General features: G+C 44.3%; 1 protein-coding gene across 3 annotated transcripts; it reads right to left on the bottom strand.

The window, feature by feature from the left end:
- Positions 1-1478: 1478 nt before the first annotated feature.
- Positions 1479-13958, bottom strand: RDH11 (retinol dehydrogenase 11). 3 transcript variants are annotated; one of them, XM_070797753.1, is made up of 7 exons: positions 13904-13958; positions 11315-11433; positions 9686-9841; positions 8176-8280; positions 6810-7019; positions 5016-5211; positions 1479-3261 (listed from the first exon to the last, which is right to left on the bottom strand). In XM_070797753.1, exons 1-7 carry the CDS (start codon positions 13906-13908, stop codon positions 3093-3095), a joined length of 960 nt encoding a protein of 319 aa, XP_070653854.1. In that variant the 5' UTR covers positions 13909-13958; the 3' UTR covers positions 1479-3092. The 3 variants fall into 3 exon arrangements, with proteins under 3 accessions (XP_070653854.1, XP_019824659.1, XP_070653855.1); XM_019969100.2 differs by lacking the exon at positions 13904-13958 and adding an exon at positions 13473-13629; XM_070797754.1 differs by lacking the exon at positions 13904-13958 and adding an exon at positions 12266-12288.
- Between the last annotated feature and the right edge of the window lie 352 nt (positions 13959-14310).

Below are 14310 nucleotides of genomic sequence, written 5' to 3' on the forward strand. Positions count from 1 at the left end.
AGTTCGGCGCGGAAGACGCTCCGACTCGGAAGTCACGAGTTGCTGGGGGCCGTGATGCTGCTGTAACCGCGGCCGCCGGCATGACCCTGATGCGCAGAGGTTAGGTATCAGTTGGCACCTGGCCGTCGTCTTCATAATCATTGCACTGTGTGACTATCCTGATTTCCTCAATTCACATTCCGGCTGTTAGCTTTCAGTTCTCAGAAGATAGTTGGACCAGGTACCTGCCTGCCCTGAGCTGAAAGCACTTTCGGGGAGCAGGTGACCGGAGTGACATGCTTTCAGGAGTGGTCCCTGGGCAGCAGTGCGACCCCTCAAGTATGCGCTCAGCCTCTTATTTGGGCTGAGCTCAAATATGGGCTTGCTCATGCAGTCATTCACTCAGCAGGTGTTTGTCAATTTAAGCATAGTCTTTATACTGGGTTCTGGGCATGTGTTGGTGAATAAAAGATTCACCCTCTGCGCTTGGATAATTTATAATGTAGTGAGCAAGGCAGAGCTGGTTTCATCAGGTCTCTTTCCCATTAAGTGTCATGTGTTAACAATTACAAAGCCTTTTCCTGCACTCTGTGGGTTTCCATGGTTAGTGGGGGGAAATTCCTGTTTCCGTTGATTATATGGTTTGCCTATGGAGTTCATTCTGAAATGTTTCCTTGGCAGCCCAATACTGAAGACTCCCCACACATTAAGATACATATGACTGTTCAAGGGGAAATGATTTGGTGATGTATATCTCCTGGGCCCTTATTTTTATTAGACTGAATTCACTGACCTTTGATTCAACAAACATTTGTTGAGCTCTTTGCGTAGCCAAGTCTGCATCTGTTAGTAGCAGTGCACTGTGATAAGTCCCATGAAAGTGAAAAGTGTCAGTCGCTCAGTTGTATCCAGCTCTTTGTGACTCCATGGACTGCAGCCTGCCAGGCTCTTCTGTCCATGGGATTTCCTAGGCAAGAATACTGGAGTGGGTAGTCATTCCCTTCTCCAGGGGAATATTCTTGACCCAGGGATGGAACCCAAGTCTTCTGCATTGCAGGCGGATTCTTTATCACTGAGACACCAGTATTCATTGAGCATTCAGAGATAGCAAAGTCTGGGATTGTTAGTAGCAGTGTACTGTGATAAGCCCCATAGCATTGTGTTACAGAAGGGGCAGGTACAAAAAGGAAAGATTATAAATAGCCTGCGTTGGAAAAAGTGGTCTTTGAACAGTGTCATAAAAGATTAGTAGAAATGGGTGAGTGAACAATCAAATTATCAACAACCCAAGTTAATAGCATTTGAATTGAGACTGCACTGTGGCAGACTCTGGGACAAATTATCCTCATGAATGAGGACTGATTGCATAACCATAGTAACGAAAAGTGTTTTCCTCTTTTGACAGTAATTAAACTTTTATTTAATTGCTTTCTTCTGTTGACTCAAATTAAATTTGCTTAATTATTACAGGTTTTATTCTGGTAAATAAAAACATGGTAAATCATCAAATTTTTTATTTGTCATTGACAGTTCAATATAAATTAAGTAAAATATTAATTCAGTTCTGTACTATTATCAAAAGTTTTCCAATTTTTCCATAAAATGACCATATCTAAATATATAGTTTAATGGTCAAAACAAGTTCAACAAAAGATTATTTACAAATATGAGAAGACTATGGCCCTATAACTCTTTTCTCCACCAAAGTGAACATGTAATTATTAGTCCAAGAAAATCACAAACTCTACTAAAAGAATGTACTCCAAACAAGTGATGGGACATGTTTGTGTCCAATTTCTCAGACTTCCATTACTTTGGATAAACATTCTTCAAGTATACTATACAGCAGACATTTTAATCTTGTCATGGAAATGCCCTGAAAGAGTTTTAAAATGACCATAATTACCAATACCAGTCCTTAAGATAATTTTGCTGAATAAAGAAGTAGAGGGGATGGGGGACCATTTTTGCTTTTTCTGCCACATAGATTGACGGGAGCTTGTTCAAACAGTGCCTTATCATGCTTGAACACAAGGTAGTCACCCTCAATTCTTCTATTGCTGGATTTTACCATCTTTAGCTGTGCATTAAACACCACCACCACCCTTTTCTAGCCCCTTCATTGCCTTTGCATGCATTACCTTCCAGGATTCTTCTCTTTTTTGGACTTCTTCCCTGCTACCCATGTGCTTCTTGGGTAGAGTTTATTTCCCATTTGTATCAAAGACTGAATGACACAGGTCTGCTCTGTCTCTGATTATTTATCTGCACTAGGGTCCGTTTAATACTGTTCCTTTGTGACTATTTTGAATACTCCCAACTGCTTAAAAACACAAGCACACACACAAAGATATACTCAGGGACAATCATTAAATAGTCTTCCTCTTCTGGTTTTCTAAGAGAAACTAAGGCACAAAGAGGAAACCTCCATGAATTAGGGTCAGTAAGTGAAGTCAAGTGGCCAATCTTTTCAAACTGCCTTTTCCACTAGCTTCTTGCTGATTTGAGAAACAGCAGAAAAATGAATGAGTTTAAATTTGATGTTTATTTCTGCCTTTCCGCAAATCTCTGCCATCCAGTAAACTCCACCTTCTTAGAAAAGGAAGTTCTTCTGTGATCTAGGCATGGCAAAGATAAAGCCATGCCACAATCCAGATTCAGTGAAGAGCTGAAAGAATTCAGATGTTGGTGCCATGGTGGTTTTCTTAGGAGAAGAAGGACAAACCCTGCCCTTGAGCCAAGCCACTGGGACTCCTGGAGTTTAGCTGAGGCTAAATCATGCCTCCCCTTGAAGGTAGTTTGGTTCGGAAGAACTACACTGTGGACAAAGAGGACAGAAACTAATCCAAAGTGCCATCAATCAACCCCTGGCACAGCTTAGGTTCCCCTGGGTAAGAGGCTTCAGAAGGAAAAGATGAGCTTGGAGGTCAACTGAGGGTCTACTTCGCCTATATTATCTCTAGTAATGGGCAGTAATAGGAGCAAAATAACCTGGACAAATGCAAGGTGTTTGGATGAATCCGGCAGTGCACACTGGGCTTTTATCAGGCATCAAGCAGGCAAGGTTGGAAGGTTTGCTTCGTGCTCAAGGTTTTGGCCATCCTGAAGGAGAATCATTTTGGCAGGGTGTGCTGAGTAGTCTGCTTCAGGCTTCTCTTGGGTCCAGCTGCCATCATCAGCCAGTCCACAGGGATGCCCAGCAGGTCACAGCTGACATCCCACAGCCGCCTTGCTACCGTCTCATTACGAGCCTGTGCAGAGACCCATGCCACGTGGCAGTCACTGGAAGGGAAAGAGAGAGGCTTAGAACACAGGGTTAAGAATGCAGTCTGCCCTCCGCCTGGCGTAAGGAACACGACAGAAAAATAACCCAGGGATGACATGTGCTCTGGGTGGTTCACAGGACCAGTGTTTGTCCTACCTCTTCATTCTCCAGACTTTACCCCAGAGAAAAATGGGGTCAGAACCATTTTGGAACTCATAGACCACCTGGGATCAGAATGTTTATTTGATATATAATACATATCATTTAGTCTTTATATCCCCCTTGTGTGTGTGTGTGTGTATATAAATATTTAATTATAATATCAGTGTCTGGCTGATACCTGTGTATGTCCATCTTGTTCAAATATGTCTGTAAGGTCAACTCTATAAGATGCTGTATGGTGTCATGTGGCTGAGATACTACATTGCTCTTAGATGCTTGGAGCGATTAAAGAAGTGCTGCTTCTTTCTGCAGTGTACCTACAGTTATAACTGTAGGTTATAAAACTACAAAACTCAAAGAACAAGTTAAGTCAGCTTCATAACCAACAAAAGAAGGAAAAGATGATAGGAGAAAAGAAATGGTAACACGGGGACTTCCCTGGTGGTTCAGTGGTTAAGACACTGCCTTCCACCGAGGTGCAGGTTTGATCCCTGATTGGAGAGTTAAGATCCCACATGCCTCATTGCCAAAAAAACCAAAACAAAAACAGAAGCAATATTGTAACAAATTCAAAATGACTGTTAAAATGGTCCACGTTAAAAAAAAAAAATCGTAAAAAAAGAAATGGTAATAAGGTCCCATCTGTTTCATATACGTTCTCTTCACTGTTGTAATTCCAATTATTTTAAGTCCCCATTAAATACAGGAGAGCTGTCCCAACTCTTTACTTCCCAGAAAAGTTTCTCAAGAATAATTCTTTTACTCTTTTTTCTCCTCTCTGCATCTAGTACACAGCAGGGATTCAATGAAGGGTTATTTTTTAATGATTGACTAAAGGGAATCATGATCTTTGAAGTCGTGTGAGGAACAATTTTTAAGACTATACCATTTTGGGGGCTCCCCTGGTGGCTCCACAGTAAAGGATCTGGCCTGCCAATGCAGGAGACACAGGTTCAATCCCTGGTCTGGGAAGATTCCACATGCTGCAGGGCAACTAACACCATGCATCACAACTATTGAGCCTGTGTCCTAGAGCCCAGGAACCTCAACTATTGAGCCCACTTGCCGCAACTACTAAAGCCCGCTTGCCCCAGAGCCCACAGACTCCGCAGCAAGAGAAGCCACTGCAAAGAGAAGCCCACGCATCGCAACTAGAGAGTAGCCCCAGCTCGCTGAAGCTAGAGAAAAGCCCTTGAAGCACAGCCTAAAATAAATAAAATTACTAAAAAAAAAAACCCTATACTATTTCAGGACTTTCCTAGTGGTCCAGTGGTTAAGAATCTGCCTGCCAATGGAGGTGACGTGAGTTCTATCCCTGGTCCAGGAAAACCCCACTTGCTCCAGAGCAACTGAACCCATGTGTCACAACTATTAAAGACCTCACGCCTGGAGGCTCCACAACAATGAGAAGCCCAGGCTTTGCAATGAAGAGTAGCCCTTGCTTGCCACAACTGGAGAAAGCCTGTACATAGCAATGAAGACCCAGTGCAGCACCTCCAAAAATAAATAAATAAATAATTTTTTTTTAAAGGATATAGTGTATCAGACAAATCCAAATAATTTCCTATAGGCAATAAAATTCCATCTTCAAAAACACACACGTTCGTACCTGAAATGGTTTCCGCTGAGAACTTCTAGACCCTCCGTTAAGGCACAGTATAGGCTGGTCTGGGCTCCCTGCTGTGGGGTCTTGATGAAGAAGGAGAAAATCCACCAGATCCATCTCATGAGGGCTGAGTGCCGAACCAGTTCAGAGTTGACTGTGCCAGGGTGCACAGAGTACACCGTGATGCCAGAGCCTGATGCTAGGAAGCCATATGGAAAGAGGAAGACAGGACTTGATGATGCTGAATGGCCAAAGAGGGCAGGAGACATGACCGGACATTTGCCTGCTGTGGACTCTGCTCTCCTGATGCTGTCACAACCACTCCTCACAGTAATGTATATTTTTACTTCACAGATTACAGTTCAGGCTGAGCGGGGCTATTAACTGTCAGGAAGCAGCAGAGCCAGGACCCACTCAGAAGCATTTGACATTGTTGATCACTGCCTTTCTAAAGCTGCCTTTTCATTGGTGGTGGTAAATCTCCAGTACTATATGGAAAGCTCTCTAAAATACGGTTAGAATTTCAGTTCCTTATGTATGGTATATACACAGTTAAATGTACAAGAAAATAATTGGAGAGGTGCAGGTCAAGTTGTTGACAGTGGTTTCTTGGGGCAGGCGGCGGAGGGGAAGCAGAAGAGGGACAGAGAAGAGTAAGTGGGGGGGGCGCGTTTCATTTCTAACTCTGTATACTTCCATATTATTGGAACATTTTTTCACAGTGCAAATTATTCATGCATTACTAGATTCATTTTACATGGGACAGCTGGATAAAAACTTGCTAATTATTTCTCTCTCCTGTTGGATGTGAACCACTCCACCCCCAGCCCCTAATCCAGTGTGTAGAATAACATGGGCCCTGAATACGTGGCTATTGAATGGCTGAATCAATGACTCTTCATCATGCCCAGGTTTCTTTCTTCGCATCACAGCTTATTTCCCACCTAATCCTCATCCATCAGGTGTCCTTACTTGTGTATCCTCTGCTCTTATCTGATCCTCACAGCTGGACCCATCTCTGCACTTCTAGGCCCCCCCTAGCACCCTGACCAACTTTTGGTTGATTTTCACCACCCAGTTCCCCTGATCCATCTACAGATGATAAAGGATATCACGCCCTAGGCATAGACTTTCCTCCCCATCTCACAGCTGTTCATGTGGTTTGACACTCCTGTTCCAGTGATGAAGCGCTTGTGTCTGATTCCTTCTGCCTGATCTGCCTGCCTCAAGTCTAAGCACTTTTAATTGTCCACGTTGGATTTCCTTACTCTTTATTGGAAATCCAGAGTAGACTGTGCTAAGGACCTCTGGTTGTGTCTGGAGACTCCCTTCCTCGAGCATACATTTCCCTTTTATTTGAACCTTTGCTGTTAGGGAGACCCCCTCACCCTCTATAGGCCCAGGACCTGTTTTATCCTAGTGTTTGTAGCCACTGCAAGTTTTGGTCCCTCCATTCTATCTAGAAGTCAAAAACCTTGATTTGCTCATGAGTCAAGGTTAAATTAATCATAACAATAACCCATGAAGCAGTCCCACTTTACATATGAGGAATTAAGACTTGAAAAGTTAAGCAACTTGCTGCAGGTCGTGCAGCTAGTAAATGCCAAAGTCAAGCTTTCAGAACTACCCCATCACCTCCAACATTCATTTGTGGGCTGTTTACTAAAACCATACCCAAGCAGAGCCATGAAAGCAGATGCTGTCTACAGATGGGCTCCATAAAACAGCTCTGATTCCTGTGACTTTTAGCTACTTCCCATTGACTCATGTCTCCATACTCACTACTTTTAAGCCTACCTTTTAGCCTCCGAGCCAGTTCCTGGGTGAAGAGAATGTTGGCTAATTTGCTGTGACAGTAGGCCAGACCTGACTGGTAGAACTTCTCGCCCTGCAGGTTATGGAAGTGGATCCTTCCCAGGAGATGTGCTAAGGAAGATACATTCACCACCCTCGATGGTGCTGATTCCTCCAGCTTTTCTAGCAACAGATGAGTCAGGAGGAAGTGACCTATGAGAAAAAGAATGAACAGATTTCAGGGCCAAGGTGGGGGTAAAGGGAGTAGTGGTGAGCCAGGCTCTGCTATGGGAGACAGAGAATCCAATAATAAAGCTTTTAACTTTTATTATTAACTACAGAACAAGTTCAATGAGAGTTCAGGGACATAGGAACAGCCAAAGACATAGACATCCTTCTATGAGAGGTCTAGATTATGTGAATATGAATTCCCCAGGCCAGAATACTGGAGTGGGTAGCAGTTCCCTTTTCCAGGGGATCTTCCCAACCCAGGGATCAAACCCAGGTATCCTGTATTGCAGGCAGAGTCTTTACCAGCTGAGCTACCAGGGAAGCCCTCGTGAATATGAAATCATATCTTATTCCAACTTTGAATAACATCACTGTTGCAGGGAGGAAGCCAATTCTGACCCTGTGATGGAACTGTCTCTTTGATTTGCTCTTTGCTGCTTTTGTTATTAAAATCATACAGAACAGTCTGCCTCGGAGAATCCTGCGCCTCTGCCTGGCTGTTAAACTAAAAGTGCTTTTGTTTAGAACCCTGTCCATCTGTGGATGGCAGGAAGAGGGAAATGAACACATCCCATGCCTGAGGCTTGCCATTCCAGCCGAGGTTTGCAAAATTAATGGTCTTTTTACTTTGCTTCCTTACCTACCCCCATCTCTGATCTATAATAGAACCTGGCATCCAGACCCTGATAAGATGGTTACTTTGAGGTGCTAGCCTGCCGTCTTCTCAGTCTGCCTGCTCCCTGATTAAAGTCTCTTCCTTGCCTCAGCACCTCGCCTCTCGGATTCACTGGCCTGTCGTGCAGTAAGCAGAGTAAGCTTGGACTCGGTAATAACTCTTTAAGAGCCTATGGCCTCCATTTGACGCCTGCCAAAAGGGTGGCTACAAAGAAAGTAACATAGCACCCACTCCAATTAGGTTAAGTTAAACTGAATGTGAAAAACAGATCAAAAAATGGGGGGAACCTCAAGGGAGCCTGAGCTTTCTGGCAGGACCACACTATTTATTAAATGAATATATTTATGGTCTGTTATGGCCCAGAGGTCCATTCACACCACAAAGAAAGCGCCACAAGACCTTAAGTTCTCCACTGAGAATTTAACTTTCCCTTTAGCTTTGGGATGAGACAAGATTTCTTACCTAAGTGGTTGACTCCCATATGCATCTCAAAGCCATCTGCTGTTTTGGAGTAGGGACACATCATCACTCCTGCGTTGTTGATCAAAATGTGGAGATGCTTTTCCTCTGCGGGGAAGAGGAGACGGAGTGTGCACGTGGCCAGCCACGGCTGTTACATCTTTGAAATCTGCCCCACACCCACGCTTTGAAAAGGGGATGCATGGCTTCAATCTTCCCTCTATCTTCCCTTCATATTTATTTTGTATTGTTTTTCATTTTAAGATGCTAGTTGAATCCTACATACTCTTACTACAGGGAAAAATTCCACATGACATGACCAAATGGCCTTTCCAATCTTTCCAATTCAGGATCTACTGACTCATTGCTTTTGGGAAGTGTTCTATCTCTCCCAATAGAAAAACTTCCCCAGCTGAATGAGAAATTTCAAAACAAGAGAAAAGCAGGATGTTTGGTACGCCTCCCTGCCACTTGGTTTCACGCCCCCAAAGAAACACTGGTTTCACCTCTGTTTCAACTGCAAACTCTCTTATGATTTCTTTTTTCATATCATTTGTAATTTTTGTCTAAAAGCATTATCAGTGGAAGTTGTTTTCCTTGGGAGGCCTAGATCCCTGGGTTATGAGGGAAAAAGTCTACAGAGTGCTCTTGGACTTGCTTTTGATGTGACACTACAGGATTTTATGTTAATTTCTCAGCTTAAGTTTCTTGCATCAGTTAGTGACGTGAATGAAATCCCCCCCGCCCCCATAAATGATGTCAGCCTGAAGTTCTAATTTCTTGCCGATGACCTTTTATTCATCCACCTCCTAGAGAGATGATAGGCTTCTTTGTCATATCCTTGAGCAGCTGGCCTGGGGTTTTTTTTCTAAGCCCCTGTACCGTGGACCAGATGACTGTTTGTGGATCCCAGCCTGACGTGGAGCCTCAGGTACAGCAACCCAGCCCTCAACATCCTGAGGCCTCATCTCTTATCTCTATACGGATATGTGGACTCCAGACCTTAAAGCCCATATGGAGTTCTGGTACACATACGAGATTTTTGGCTTTAGTTCTTATGCACTACTATGACATTTTGGGGTGAATTTTATTTGTTTGTTTATTTTTGGCTCTGCTGGGTCTTCGTTGTTACGTGTAAGCTTTCTCTAGTTGTGGCAAGAGGGGGCTACTCTCCTGTTGTGGAGAATGAGCTCTAGGAAGGTTCAGCTCACAGGCTTAGTTGCCCCGAGGCATGCAGGATCCTCCTGGACCAGGGATCGAACCTGTGTCCCCTGCGTTGGCAGGTTGATTCCTAACTGAGGAAATCTGCTGTGACTTTTCAAAGTCACTTTTTTCCCTGCCTCTTGAGGATTTCCCTTTGTTACTAATGAGTTCCATTATGAATCCAAAAGTTTTTGGTTGTTTCTTGTCTAGCATTTCTAGATGTCAGAGAGGGAGAGGAATCTTTTCTTTTTAGCTAAGTCTTCCATGTTGATTGCAAAACCCACAGCATAGTCCCTAGTTGGACACCCACCTTCTAAGAAGCGCTTGGCAAAGGCTCGAATAGATTTAGTATCAGCCAAGTCCAGTTTCCGCACCAACACTTGTTGGTTCCCTGTCATCATCTGGATTTCTCTGGCCACCAATTCCCCCTTTTGTACGTCCCGGCAAGCTAAATACACACGGGCTCCTGTCAATCAACATATAAGAGAGACAAACTGTTGGCTCTGTTTTGCAGTGAGCATCAAAGACTTAATTCTAATGTTAAATATTATTTTCTACTGTTTGTTTCTAAAAAGGGATTACCCCTGCTTCACAAAGAGGTATCTGATGAATAAATCAGGCAAGAAAAATAAATCAACACTTTTCATTATGTCCATTATATGTAGAACATGTACAACATTCAGACCAGCAGATCAGTGGGGCCTTTCAAATGTTCTTGAATTCCAAGCCTGGGAGGAAATAATGAAAATGGTCATCATGGCAAGGGATAAAATAGCAGTAGCAGCAGGAGACCTAAACTGAAGTTTCTCCAAAGAAGACAGAGGGCCAACAGGCACAGGAAAAGATGCTCAACACTGTTAATTATTAGAAATGCAATAAAAACTACAATGAGATTATCACCTCATACTCGTCAGGATGGCCATTATTAAAAGTCTACAAATAACAAAAGCTAGAGAGGGTGTGGAGAAAAGGGAACCCTTCCATGCTGTTGGTGGGAATATAGGTTGGTGCAGCCACTATAGAAAATAGTCCTCGGAAAACTAAAAAATAGAATTACCATATGAACCAGAAATCTACTCCTAGGCATATATTTTGGCAAAACTATAATCCCCAAAGATACACGCACCTTTATTTCATAGCAGCACTATTCACAAAAGCCAAGACAAGGAAAAACCCAAATGTCCACTGACAGATGAATGGATAAAAAAAGATATGGTACATATATACAATGGAATTCTACTCAGCCATAAAAAAGAATGAAATAATGCCATTTGCAGCAACATGGATGGAACTAGAGATTATCATACTAAGTGAAGTTAAGTCAGAAGGGGAAAGACAAATACCATATATCACTTACATGTAGAATCTAAAATATGACATAAATGAAGCTGTCTGCAAAACAGAAACAGCCTCACAGACGCAAGAACAGACTTGTAGTTGCCAAGGCGGAGAAGGGAGGAGGTTGCATGGACTGGGAGTTAGGGGTTGGCAGATAAAAACTATTACATATAGAATGGATAAACAACAAGGTCCTACTGTATAGCACAAGGAACTATATTCAATATCCTGAGATAAACCATAATGGAAAAGAATATAAAAAAGGATGTATAACTGAATCACTTTGCTGTACACAAAGTGATTAACACAAATAAACACAACATTGTAAAATCAACTATAACGGTGTTAGTCATTCAGTTGTGTCTGACTCTTTGAGACCCCATGGACTGTAGACCGCCAGGCTCCTCTGTCCATGGAATTCTCCAGGCATGAATACTGGAGTGGGTAGCCATCCCCTTCTCCAGGGGATCTTCCTGGGTCTCCTGCATTGCAGGCAGATTCTTAACTACCTGAGCCACCAGGGAAGCCCTAAATCAACTATACTTCAATTAAAAAACAAACAAACAAGTAGCAGAAGGGAACTGAAAGCAGATAGACTTGCCTCTTCGAGCCAGCTCTTTGGCGGTCTCCTTCCCGATGCCTGTGTTGGCTCCAGTGACCACAGCCACTTTTCCAGGAAGCTGGATGGTTGATGTACAAACCCCGCTGGACAGCATCTTCCTGCAGACAGAGGAGTTATCAGTTCTTCATTTTCTTTGCCTTAGCCAGAGGCTCCTGCAACACCCCCTTATCTACACATCCCAAGGCTGACGGCTGTTTTCGTTCCTTCTACTGCTGTCCTTTTACAGACTGAAGGAAGATTGGAGGAAACAAAACAAAAGTTTTCTGCTCTTAAGATTTTCTTGCTTAAATTTTTTCTGCTCTTGCTTAAGGACAGAAATGATTCTATTAAGGGCAACTTTAACTCTAGCTCCTTGCAGTACAAGAACTGGATGAATATTTGAGCTCCTGGTGGAGCTCTTCCTTGGGCTGAGGAAATCACAAGACTCAGCCTAGAAAAAGAAAGAACTGGTTCCCTGATGTTAATCGGTCCATAACTGGCACTTTATGGCCTTTATGGTTGAATAAAACAGCTTACCCAACAAAAAAGTTAAAAATTATGAAAGCTTGTCAACCTGGGACAAAATGAAAGGAATCACCCTCCCCCCTGCCCCCCAGCTCCCTACACATGAACAGTTAAAAATAAGGCAAAACATGACTAAATAAATACAGAGCAGAACTTGAGATTCCAGTCCTGGTTTAATCAGTACAAGTCCTTCTTCCTAAGCAATACACTACTCTACTTCTCCAAAGGAATGAATGCATAAACAGGTATTAGGTCTTAGATTGTCCTCTACTCTGCAAAGCCTGGGGACTCAATTTAAAAGAATCAGTTGACTGGGATAAGCATTTTTTAATTTAAATGTTTCATTGAAAATTGCACAGCACAAACTGCTCGCCACTCAAGTTCCTGCTTAGAACAAACAGGCCAATAAGGAAGCAAGGTGCCCACCAGCGGGTATCTTTCTCCTCAGACAATCCTCCCCGCTCAGTTTTCCCACGTCCATTCCGCTTCTCCTCCACAAGCACCCACGAGGACCTCAACCCAGCTGTTCCTTCTCCTTAACCAGCAGGAAAGAAAGAGACAACCAACTATGAAAGTCCAGCTCTGGTCCAGCCCCCACGACCTAGCTTGGTAAGTTGGGAACATGACCCTTGGAGTATAACTTTGATTAGAAAAATCTCTTTGAGGTATGAGCAGTATTTTCAGTTCAGTCGCTCAGTCCTGTCCGACTGTGTGCGACCGCATGGACTGCAGCACGCCAGGTTCAACTTTTCACTGAGATTCTGTGTGGATCAGAGGATGCTGTGGCGGAAAAGAGAGAAAAAGGAGCGTATTCATCCGAGTATCGCACTCGTGTGAGCTTCTAGAGGTGGGAGCGCGGCGAGTTCAGAGGAGGAACAACAAAATGGGAGAATCGGCTCGAGCGAGGAGAGGAATGAGGAAGGAAGGAGTGAATGTGTAAGAAACTGCAGAGAGTGATCTAGCGCGCCTTCCAGTTCCAGTCGCACCTTGACTGCATTTCCCTTCCACCCTACCCAATCCCTACCGAGGGAAGAAGTGTTCTCTGCAGTCACAGGTCCACCGTCACTACTGGTGATTTACTCAGAACCAATCAGCAGGCTGCCTGTCCGGCAACTCGCTGCTGATTCTCTGGGGCACTAAGCCAGCCATTGGCTGATTATCACCTGGTGCAGAGACCACGGCCCTCAACTTCTCCTCCTCACCCCAAAACCCCAGGGCAAGACTCGGGACCGCCCTCCCCCACGCCGCCCCACCCCTTACTTCTGCTGCTAAGGCATGTTAGAAGACAAGAGTGATGAAACCCTTTCATCCTTTACAGCATCTGCCCAGAGGAAAAGCCAGTCTAACAGCAACAAAACAGTGGGGCTGCAGATGTCACGACTGGCATCGAGGAAACAAAGCAGGATGTTCCGGACTGCAGCCTCTTCCCACGACCTGGGGGTCTCCTGATCTCGCCCTCTTCTCCCCGGGCAGCTCGACCCCCTCCGACCCACCGAACATCCCCTACCTGGAGACCCGCAGGGAGTTTTCCTGTCCTCCTTTTGAAGCTCAGAGCTTCGATGAGGATGTATGTCTCCCCTCGCCCCGCGCCCCGCAGATTTCTCTAAGAGGAAGGCAGTACATTTGCACAGACCTGATTTGGGGTGCAGCGATGTACAGGAGAAAGGGGAGAAGGAGGAGCAGGAGCAGAACCCCAACCATCTCGCCCGAAGGCAGGTGCGGCTGCCGCAGCCGCAGCGAGTTGCCCCAACTGTGCTCGCCGACTGCTGCCTCGCCTCCAAGACACGCCCTGGTAAACTACGAAAACCCGGGGAGTAGAGCCTTCTGGGAAATGTAGTCCGAAGCTCGGCATGTGCGCTCCTAATTCCCAGACTCGGAGAGAAGCTGAATCTTGCCCCAGATACGCAAGGACTCCCCAACCGGCTAGGATCTAAGACTTTTGGGACCATCCAACCAGCTCTCCCATGGCCCCTCTGGCCACCGTGAAATCTCCCCAGTCCTTTCTACCCTGAGCCCAAGTCCAGACCCTGGTTCAGGTTTCCCTAATTATGGTTAGTCGGTTACCGCATGTTTCTTCTAGAGGTCAAATATTGGCGTCAGGAAAATGTTCTAATAAGGCTGATTACACGGGAGAGGAGCGGTTGGAGTCTGACAGTTGGAGGGGGGTGGGGGGTGGGCAGAAATTCTTTAGGGATTCCTTCACCCAAAGGAGCAGAAACAATCCGTCCCTGAAGACATTACAGGAGAATCACTTCGTGTCTTTTGAATTATAATGAAATAAAAACATATCATGAAATAGAAAGTATAATTTTCCTGGTGTTTGAGTGTTAACTGAAGATAGAATATAGTTCTCTTGAAGACTTGGGTTATTTTAACCCCCAGGGTAGCAGTGGATTTCTCAGATTAGCACAAATGGTTTTGCCTACTTGGCAAAGTACTTAATCCTGCCTTGCATAAAGCCGTGGAAATTC

The sequence above is a fragment of the Bos indicus genome, chromosome 10 (assembly GCF_029378745.1).
Source record: "Bos indicus isolate NIAB-ARS_2022 breed Sahiwal x Tharparkar chromosome 10, NIAB-ARS_B.indTharparkar_mat_pri_1.0, whole genome shotgun sequence".
In the NCBI taxonomy this organism is placed as follows: domain Eukaryota; kingdom Metazoa; phylum Chordata; class Mammalia; order Artiodactyla; family Bovidae; genus Bos; species Bos indicus.

What these genes read in the sequence shown, in the direction of transcription:
- RDH11 (XM_019969100.2), bottom strand. Translation starts at nt 13,540, where the DNA reads ATGGTTGGGGTTCTGCTCCTGCTCCTCCTTCTCCCCTTTCTCCTGTAC. An exon ending in CAAAGAGCTGGCTCGAAGAG is followed by an intron (nt 9,842 to 11,314) that starts GCAAGTCTATCT and finishes GTTGATTGACAG; the next exon opens with GAGCCCGTGTGTATTTAGCT. An exon ending in ACTGGCTCGGAGGCTAAAAG is followed by an intron (nt 5,212 to 6,809) that starts GTAGGCTTAAAA and finishes ATGGCTTCCTAG; the next exon opens with CATCAGGCTCTGGCATCACG.